Source organism: Macadamia integrifolia, chromosome 3 (assembly GCF_013358625.1).
Source record: "Macadamia integrifolia cultivar HAES 741 chromosome 3, SCU_Mint_v3, whole genome shotgun sequence".
NCBI lineage: Eukaryota > Viridiplantae > Streptophyta > Magnoliopsida > Proteales > Proteaceae > Macadamia > Macadamia integrifolia.
The window spans coordinates 32,249,754-32,260,108 of record NC_056559.1 but is presented as its reverse complement, the minus strand read 5'-3'; the positions used below and the strand labels follow the sequence as shown (position 1 = coordinate 32,260,108).

The window sequence follows — 10,355 nt, the reverse complement described above, 5'->3', positions numbered from 1 at the left end:
AAGGGTGTCATTTCCAGACAGGTCGAGCAGGCCAACCAAACCTAATCGTTTAAAGTCTAACGCAGTTTGATTCGATTTATAAATGTGTTAGATTCTAGGGAGAAAGTTGTATCAATAGTCCATTTAAAGCTGATCCAAGACTCGTTTAACCTTATTAATGACTGATAGCTATGACAATTTTAAATGAAACCATGCATAGCATATGGGGATCAATTACTTGTATAGGTAGATTATGATAAAAGGTCCTAAAGGGAAGAAACTCAATTAAACCTGATCGAAATTGGCCCGGCTCGACCGATTGATACCCCTACCATAAATGTATCATGAATTACAGAGGGTAAAAACAGAGCTTTAATAATTGCACTCAACCAGAACCAGTAACTCAGTGACCAAGCCACTACGGTAGGCCATCTCCTTCTCTCCTGCTGCGCGTCTCTACTGTCATCCAAATCCTCCCCGTCTCTCCTTCATTACTTTTTTCATTTCCATTTTCCATTCCAATCCTAACCCCAACCCTTTTTCTCTTTCTCTTTCTCAAACATCAGCGAAACCACAAACACAGAAAAATGAAAGCCTTCTTAAGCGCTTTTCTGCTGGCACTTGTTCTTGCTACCACCCCCCTCTCCGCTGCTGTTCTCCCGGAATCCACTGTACCTTTTGAAGACGAGATAAAGAACACCAAAGGCAAGGACATCAACAAGGTTGGAGGTGGTGGTGGTGGAGGAGGAGACGATGGAGGCTTGGGCGGTTTCTTCGGGCCAGGAGGAGACAGTTTTGGAATTCCAGGCTGGGGCAACGGTGGCATTCGAGGTGGCTACGGTGCCGGTTACGGCGGTCCTGGTGGAGGTTACTCAAAGGGCGGCGTTATACGGCCAACGGTGGTTTGCAAGGAGAGAGGTCCTTGTTACAAGAAGACGGTGACTTGTCCGGCCAAATGCTTCACCTCCTACAGCCGCTCTGGTAAGAACTATGGCGCCGGCAGTGGCGGCGGTGGTTGCACCATCGACTGCACGAAGAAGTGTACTGCTTACTGTTAAATAAGGATTAACTTACTTGTACTAGCCGGAACGGCCGTTTTGTTGTCGCCGGTAAAGCGATAGTAGTTTCTTTTTGCTTTCTCGTTTTCTAGATAAAGCGTTCAGTATAGTGTTTTAGATCTGTACGTAAGAATTAGATGCTATATTAGATTTGAGGTTTTTTTTTTTTAAATGAAGGTTTTATGCATTTCTTTTCTATATATGGAAATGTTTTAATAATCAATATTAAGAGGGTTTTTCCTTTTTTGGTAGGAAAGATAGATTTATTCATGCATTGGGTGTAGAATTCATGGCCGAACTAGCACACATTTATTGGATCAGAATTAGGCATATAATCGTATATAACAGCGGCAAAGGTTTCTTAATTAGAAAGTCAACTAAGTTGTTAATCTTCTTTAAAACAAAATTGAAACTATAATTAACATAATTAGAAGATAAGCATAAAATATTATCTAAAATTGACTTTTAAGAGAATACCCAATTCTTCTTTGGAGATGGAGATTACATCTTTAATATTTGATTTAACAATCAAAGTCTCATGCCTTTAAAAAATTACTTTTTAAGTAAAACAGGATTGATGACCAATGCTTCACCTTCAATGGTATCATGAAATTTAAGTGGATAAATATAGCATACAAAGTGTCTACAGATGAGCCAAGTACTTTAGTGATGGATTCATTAATCATGATTTATATAGATGGAAATTTGGAATTGCAGACTCAAGTTACTCGATCCCTCACCATTTTTATTTTTTTTTAATTAATCACTTATTAGCAGCCCAAAATATGAAAATATAGGCAAAGAAATCAAGCTTGTAGTTGTATCTAAGCCAAGAGAAATTTTGAAATGGATGTGGATGAAAAACAGTAAAGAGAATCAACAGATGGGGAGAGGGTCTGGGTTGGTGGTCAAAGGGGTGGTTGTCCCCACTAATATGGATGAAGAAGATTTTTTTTTTTTTTTGGGTAGGTGATGAAGAAGATGGGTTGTTGAGTTTTGCAGCTTCGCATCACGTGCACCATTAATTCATGCTTTCCATAAGTGCACTTTTTTCTGCTCTCTTTCTCATTAAAAATAGGCGAAAGCTCATTTATGAGGATAAAATTTTGGTGCTGCCTGAAAATATACGTAAAATATCTTTACGACATTGGAGATGGACTTTTCAAGTATGGGAAAAGAATCTGCGAGCTTTAGTGGCAATCTTTTCTAAACCCAACTAACCCTATATCAGTTGTGTTGGGCTTTAGGTGTAAGTCACATTTATGACTCAATTTTCCCTACTTCATTTAGCTGTCAAGTTTACCTTGAGTTTCAATTTTCCAGCACCTGGCAGGTTTTAGTAGGATCTTTGGCAAGCAGTGAGTTAAATACTACAATGCAAGTAATCATCTTCTTTCTCTTTTTAAGGAAAAATTAACAACGGGATTTGGGCAAAGAAGGTGACTGATATACCATAATGTGAATGGCCACTAAGGAATCGACATGTGAATGGGAAATTGTGAAGCTGAGGACCTCAGGATGATTAAACGATCAGATGACCAGACAATCATCAAATGACACGATCAAACGACCAAATTACCTACCTCCCCCATTCACCACGAATGACCATCCTCTTGTGGACCCACCAAGCACAGAAGATCTCATATCCTCCGCCAAGTGTCGATTAAATCCGATCACTAAATTTCAGATGGTAACATTCATAACCGTCTCTAGACGTAATTGGACTCAGTGAATTAAACCATGGTTAGACGTTTATTTGACTCATGGTCAACCATGGTCTGATCAACCATTAGAACCATAGTTACTTAACCATAGGTTAACCGTCAAGATACTGGCTTACCCATGATGAGATCGACCTCCTCAGCCCAAACAAGGACTGATCGACCAATCCCCAGTAGGTCCAGGTCATCAAGGATAGGGACCATTGGACCAATGGAAGCCCTTATCGACCACAATATAAAGTAAACTTAGCCAAGGAGAGAAAGTAACTTTAAACCCTCATATGAACTATAACCCAATGAACGCCATTTTTCATGGGAACCCCATACCAATTCTTTCAATAGACCTTTCAAAAATAGCATCAAAGTCGCTACCACTGTGCGAACCTATGAAATTCCAACTTTTGCCGCATGGTACCTTCACCTACTAGTCGGGAGACTCGGGATCTTTATCAAACGTTGTGTAAGGACCTAATACATAGTCAAATGCATTCCGCATGTCCATATGCCTCTGTGACCAAATGGCCAAACTATCCTTCATATTGTGCAGTTGACTGTTTGGCCATTCCAGTTTTCTCAATTCACCAATGTTGACTGTCACATCACAGATATGACCTGTAATGTTTCCAGTGACAATACAACCCTAAAATACTCTAGTTTCACGACAATCTAAATCAGCTACCCGTATTTGGATAGTAATTCTCATTATGTACAATGGTAAATTGACACATGTCCAACGCAAAGCGTAAGGACGGAACGAATTGGAGAACATGTGTGTACGCGGAAAGGTAATAACTCTCTCCTTAGGTCTTTTGAACATGCGTGAACTTACCATCATTTGTGTATGGAAAGAAAATGAAAGTTACTTCTCAAAACCATTAAAAATAAATAAATCAAATCAAATCAAACCGACATTAGCTTATCTAATAGCTTTCTGGATCGGGGCCTACAGAGAAAGGTTCCTCTCCCTTGTAGGTAACCACCCCACAGCCTCTTACACCATGGGTGGGGTGGTTAGCTGCAGGGGAGGGGATCCAGACTCGGGCCTACATGGTCCTATTTAAGCTAATGTTTTTCAAGTCATGACCAATGAGATGACAATGGAATTTATAATGGCAGAGAGGACGGATGTTGTGAAAAGAGATGTGTAGTTATACAATTCCCTTTTCCACCACATGGCATGCCAGCTGGGAAACTTCAATCTGATGAATTGGAAGAGGGCACTATCTATGGTCATGTTTCAAATCTGAGACCTAATTTCATCAGGTGGCACACTGTTGTATTTCATTTTTCTATGCTTTTTCAATGCTATGTAAAATTACATACATTTTTATGTAAGTATTTTGGGAGAGGCTCATCTGAGCAGCTAGGCTAACTCTACACTTTCTCACATTGATTTCTTTAATCATTATATCTCTTTAAAAAAAAAAAAAAAAACAAAATTAATATAATAATCCGTGTGAGAAAATACATTGTACACCTTAGACTCAGGGAACCTATTCTTAATTTTTTATTATGATTTTTTTTTAACTCATTTACGGCTCAAATTTAACACTCGAATAGGAAAAGATGGAGCATAACTATCATTATAATGAAGAAGGGAAGAACCAGAAGGATAGTCGGTGGCCTTGGGATGTTTTTGATGTTTTACTATTTCTTATAGCTTAACTAGTTTTCAAGGCTGCAAAATTATCTAATTCTTCAACCAAAGAAAGATTATCCAATTTTTAATCTAATTTTTTCCAACAAAAAATATCGACTATGTCCAAACAAAGCCATATGTTTATTTAGAAGTATAGTGAGGGGAAAAAAAATTAAAAACATCTCGTCATTCCTTAAAAGTATCCATTGCCCAAAAGGATTATTTTTCAATTCACACTGTGCAACTATGATGTCCAGATTTCAAAAAAAAAAAAAAAAAATTCTTCGCCTCATCCCAACTGTCAGATTTCATTGATGTCAAATTCTAATAAGCCAATTAGACTCTGTAGCTTCAAGGTTTAAATACTCAGAATCGGGATGCAGGATCAGTACCCATTGATTTTGATTCAAATCATCCCAGAGTTGGCTGAGAATCAGCTAGACTCACTATTACTAGGGCTACCTCGCTTGGACTCAATACACCCAGAACCAAGATCAGAATTCGCCCTAGTCAATCCGAGTTTTAAAACCCGGTAGCTTTGACAAATAAAGTAACCTGATCGAATTTGGTAATAACCAGACAACAGTTGATAGTTCCCCAAAGTTTACTAGGTTAGCTCTACCGGTCTACGCCAAAAAGATATTTTGTTTGACAGAACAAATAACAGGAAAAAAAACATCGCCAAGCATGTAAAGAATTGAGTACAAAGAAGCCACACCCTCTCAAATACAAGATCACACTGAGTCTGGTTTTTAACATGCTTTCGACCTACCTCTTCATGTACATCAAAGTCATCTTCTGATAATATACCCTGACAAACATCAACATGTGTTAAAATGCTCAGATAAAGCAACAAATTTCCATAACTGCTCTCAATTTTCGGCCACATTCAATGTTGTCCATCCATAACATTGGTATCATTTTTTCATTCCAGTGCTGCCATGTCATAGTGCTGCCCTCATGGCTCCTCTTGCAGCCTCCTGCTTCATCTCTGCAGCCTTGCCACTACCTCGGAAATACATGTATACTTGCTGCACACCAGAGTAAAAGAAAAATTGATCCCATAGTTAGATGGAAGAAAACATTTACACTTCATTTTTCATTTTTTCCTTTTTTGCCTGGGGTGGGGTGGGGGATCGGGGTGAGCAGAGACGTGAAGTGTAGAAACCAGACCTGAATAACCCAAATGCTGATAACGGACTCAAGGCAGAAGAATCCGAATCCAATGAAATAGAAAATCTGTGAAATGAAAGAGTATGTCTGTTAGGGTAAGCAGAATGTAGCTATAAAGGTAGTTATTAAAATTTGTAGATCATAGTGCCAGGGAGAATGCACAAAGATCCAAAATCAGGTACAAATCCAGAGCCAAGTCCAAGATCCAAACAGTTCTATAAACAACTGGTTGGATATGAACATACATAATCAGGATTTTTGTGAATCCAGGACCAAGAGTGAAAAATCTGGTTTTGATATCCAATCTGATTAAAGTACAATTCTCTAGGCCGCATATCAAAATGTAATGTAGTGGTCCATCACCGTTCAGTGCTCTCCCAGCTCTAGAATGTGTACCACCCCCCCCCACCAAAAAAAAACCCAATGGAGAGGGAAAAAAGGAGGCAGTCATTCAATCCCTTAGTATTCACATGTACCACCCCCATGTATTTCCATGAACGCGCCTATGTTGCTGCAACCGTTACTGTGCACTCTCCCATAGTTCTGAATTTAAAGAGTTCCTTTTTGCGCTAAGCAAACTCCATTTGGGCTAAAATTAAATATATGAGCAGGAGACCTAGGGGTCTAACCTTCCACAAAATCTAGGCCCTACCGATGTGCCACGTGGCATATTTTTGGGCCAACCAGTTATACACTTCCCTAACCTCCCTTCCCATGTGTGTCCTATGTAACCCTCCTCCCTGGCAGGATTATGACCCTCTTGGACCCTTCCTCTCGAGAGTAGGCGTCCTCCCCCTCCCCCCTCCTTCCCTCAATTGTCCATCATACCCCTCTTCATTATTACCGCCGGCATCCTTCAAGCTGCCCTCCTTATCCCAAGAAGTTGTCCCATGAGGTCTCTTCCTTGCCTAGCCCTGAGAGGCTCGTGCCACTTCCTTTTCTCCCTGGATTGAGTCCTTTGAGTTTGGATGTAGGGTCATTTGTGGCGATTTGGTGGCAGGCCTGCATTTATTTCAGCTTCTCCTTGGTTTGAGCGCAATCTCTCAAGAAGCGTCATCTTCCTGTAATTGTCTGTTTGTAGCTTTTGGGGGTCTTGCCCCTTCTCTTTTTCAGGCCCTGCTCTCATCCCTCTGTAAGGCAAGATCTTGACAGTCATTTGTTACATTGTTTTTCCCCCACCCCCTTCCCTCCTACCTTTTTCTCTTTCCGTTGGTAAGGAATCAACTCATCCAAATAATAAATAATTTCAGCTTCATGTTGAATCTTAATATTTAACAAAGCATAATCCACAAGTTTTAGGTTTTTTTTTCTTTTTTTTTTTTGGGGGGGGGGGGGGGTGGGGGGTGGGGGGTGGATGATATTGCAAGAGCTTAACTTGGCGAAAAAAAGGAACATACCCATACCCAATATACGAGGCTCCTACCACTGCAAGATCTGGGGAGGGTCATATTTTTGCAGCCTTACCCCCCACTTTGTGGAGAGGCTGTTTCTTGAGAGCTGATCTTGGTTCTTTGATGTAAAATATTTCTCATCATCAAAGCGGTATTACCAAAACAATTTAGGAAATTATCATTTTCACTAGTTTTTTTTTTTTTTGGACACATCCAAAGAATGCGATGTTTCTCACAAAGGCCAACAATGTGTTGCGCGAAAATAGAAAGTTCTGCATGCAAGCTGAACTGCTTGACAATGGAAGTAGACTAAAACAACAACAACACAACTCAGCCTTATCCCAACTAAATGGGGTAGGCCACATGGATCCAAGTTGGAACAATAAACCAAACAAGCATCAACTTACCCCAACCAAAACATTGCTGCCGATAAAAGAAACTGCTGGCAAGATACCGCTGTTCACAAGATCACCAGATAAACATCATCAGCTATCTAGCAATAAAAATATCAGCCAATGATAGAGAAAGAAACATGTGGGGGGAGACCACAGGAAGCAGGTTCAAGATTTAGCTGATCAAGTTTCATTCTTTGAAAACAAGGTACACTAAACCTAAATGTGAAGATACAGATAAGGAGACCATGGGAAACAGGTTCAAGATTTTGTTTACCAAAATTGAGGACACACATGGGGTATAAAATCATGAAAAAGCAAAGTGACATCATGCTTAACATCTAGTCTTCTGAAGATAGGTATCATTTCTCAATACTATCTTGAGAAATTTAGTGGGAATCATAAGCAGTTTCTCAACATAGAATTAATTGGAAGTTGGATATACCACATAAATATGTTTGTTTAATATACTATGATTGGGAACAACGTATACTCATGGAAACACCCACGGTGTATCCAGTGCAGATATTGGCATTTTAATGTGTCAGCACAGGACAATATGCAAATTCAAAGTACATGGGTAGAGCTTTAGCACATAAAATGAATACAAGGAATTGTAGCATTTCCAACTGCAAATTAACCCCTCCGTCCTCCTTTATCACATGCTTTGAAGCAGTAACTGCAATCTGAAACATACAGGACAAAACCTATTCTAGGCCAAAAGTAGCAGTAGAATTCAATCATCTAAAGTATAACTTAGTTTTAGCACAAAGGAGTTTCCTATGCAAAAAATCCAGATGATACTATAAAACGAAACTTACGTGAGAGAATCCCCCTTAAAAACGATAGGAGGCGCAACTGCAGAAAATATGCAGAAAATAATGTGAAGCTGTACCACCGAAACAAAGAAAAACGAGTCAGGGAGTCTTCCATGTAATTTCAAATGCAGAAAGCTGATGTACAATAAGAAAATATAGTAAGCTTTCTTACCATGTAAAATAGGAAAAACCACCCAAACTTCAACGCACTTTCATTCCTGATAGAAAAAGCAGGGAAGCAATGTGATAAAATAACACAACTTCTGAGTGGAAAAACAATCCAGAAAGGGAAATAGGATGAAACTAAGGATCTTGCTGATAGGCAGTTAAAATAGAACAAAACAAAAAAAAGAGCAACCCAGTGCACGAGGCTCCTGCTACTGCAAGGCAGTTGAAAATAGAACAAAACAACGAACCATAAATAATTTGTTGATGTGAAAAAATCCTAAGCAGATAGGGTACTGTTTGATCGTCTCACCAAGGATATCACACCCAAAATGCACCAAGTTGGAAAGTAGCTAGCGATCAGATCCTCAAACTTAATTATTCTCAGGATCCTTACCAAACGATCTAAATGGGAATGCAACAGATAAAAATGGTTATGATCATTAGAATGGGTCAATCATCCACTCAGAAAATCTATAGGACAAACCCAGTGATTGGTCCTACTCAGGTCATAGTTCTAAATTTCGAAAGTTTCGATAGTTTCGCCCCGCCCTGAGATTTCCAAGTTTCTGAAATTTTGACCCTAATTTCAGAAATTTTCAAAAAGTTCAACCTAAATTTCTAGAAATAGCCCAAAAAATACCTGGTTTTGACCAGGTTTCGGAAATTTCGACCTAAATTTTGGTTTCGACCAAAGATCGAAACCCGAGATTTAGAACCTTGAGTCAGGTTACATGTCTTCTACTTCTAATTCTACAACAATCCATTTTACAGATCACACTTAACATAAAGAGACAAGTTTGTAATAATCAAAGGAAATAGTACCTCATAGCACGATAAAGAGGACGGTACCACAGCACATAGGCTCCTGGCACTCCTGATATAAAATATATAATGGCAAGAAACCAGATAGTCGCACCTAAAACACCAAATGCGATTAACCAAATATCAGGCAAAAACAGAATGCTAAATTAGATCCAAATCTAAGAGGCTTTCTGAAACTGGTAGTATCAACTATCAATATGTGAAAAGTAAAGAATTGACATTTTTAACTTCTCAAACTAACCTTCTCCCTTGATCCATGCTGTGGTAACTGCTACAATATTCCACAACAGACAAGCTGTCAACCCTGTATATTCAAAATTGTCAATAAGCAAATTCTAACAGAAAGGCCTAAACAACTTAAAGGTACACAGAACATATCACATTTAAAGGTTATTGTTGATAGTCTTCAAAAACAAAACGATGAAGGGATAACATAAACACATAATTGACAAAATACATCTTAGAGGTACAGAACCTCGCCCAGAGAGGAACAATTTGTGATGGCCACCGTACAGCAGGAAGGTCAAAAATATATGTACTAACCTCAAAGAAAAGGACCTGAAGGAATGGGGTTCAAGTGAGAGAACCACCACCACCAACGTATTCTCAAAAACCTGAGCTCAGCAAAGAACCCTGAACAATATGTTTTTCTTTCCCCACCTTCAAAAAATGCTTCACAAAAACAGTTTTACAACTTCCTCCAAAGGGCTTAACTTCTTTTTATATGAGGTTATTGTCTGCTGAAAAGTTTCTAGTTATGGTGTTGGTACAGTAACAATGGAATGAAAACATTACCAACGTGATTATTGCATTCTTTAGCCTTTCATGTAGTCCCAGTTTTGTTTTGATGGGCACATCACCTTAATTTGGAAAAATCGCTAATTGTCCCGGGCCTTGTAAGAAATTAATTTTAACTACAGAGCATCAAAAGAACATTCCATAATTCAGATTTAAGATGGTTACTCAAAGAAGTGATTGAATTAAAAACTCTTTATCTAAAACACAAATCGTATGCATTAGTGACATAGCTGTAATTGAGCAACGATGCTTAATTTCCATACTCGTGATGAGACATTTCCCTAAGCTACAATATGGACTGCGGTCCACAGAATATAATGAGAATCTTCTTAGATTCCAAACAATCTATGAAGCAACCATGACTAGAAAACCAAGAACAAACCCAAGGGGAGGGGG

At 39.0% G+C, this 10,355-nt stretch overlaps 2 protein-coding genes across 2 annotated transcripts in view; one reads left to right on the top strand and one right to left on the bottom strand.

Annotated features, from left to right (window-relative positions):
• The first annotated feature begins 359 nt into the window (after positions 1 to 359).
• On the top strand, positions 360 to 1,237 carry LOC122073512 (glycine-rich cell wall structural protein 1.8-like). The gene has a single exon (XM_042638103.1). The coding sequence runs from the start codon at positions 567 to 569 to the stop codon at positions 1,035 to 1,037; it is 471 nt and encodes a 156-aa protein (XP_042494037.1). The 5' UTR covers positions 360 to 566; the 3' UTR covers positions 1,038 to 1,237.
• Positions 1,238 to 5,063: 3,826 nt separating this feature from the next.
• The window catches only part of LOC122073339 (secretory carrier-associated membrane protein 1-like), a 35,541-nt gene continuing 30,249 nt past the window's right edge, over positions 5,064 to 10,355 (bottom strand). Inside the window, exons 7-13 of the mRNA XM_042637913.1 lie at positions 9,403 to 9,465; positions 9,162 to 9,255; positions 8,344 to 8,389; positions 8,175 to 8,242; positions 7,369 to 7,417; positions 5,571 to 5,636; positions 5,064 to 5,428 (exon numbers count right to left, since the gene is read on the bottom strand). Coding sequence (XP_042493847.1) covers positions 5,342 to 5,428; positions 5,571 to 5,636; positions 7,369 to 7,417; positions 8,175 to 8,242; positions 8,344 to 8,389; positions 9,162 to 9,255; positions 9,403 to 9,465 — 473 coding nt within the window. The 3' untranslated portion in view covers positions 5,064 to 5,341. The remainder of the gene's footprint in view (positions 5,429 to 5,570; positions 5,637 to 7,368; positions 7,418 to 8,174; positions 8,243 to 8,343; positions 8,390 to 9,161; positions 9,256 to 9,402; positions 9,466 to 10,355) is intronic.

Coding starts and splice junctions, on each gene's coding strand:
- LOC122073512 (XM_042638103.1), top strand. CDS start 567: ATGAAAGCCTTCTTAAGCGCTTTTCTGCTGGCACTTGTTCTTGCTACC.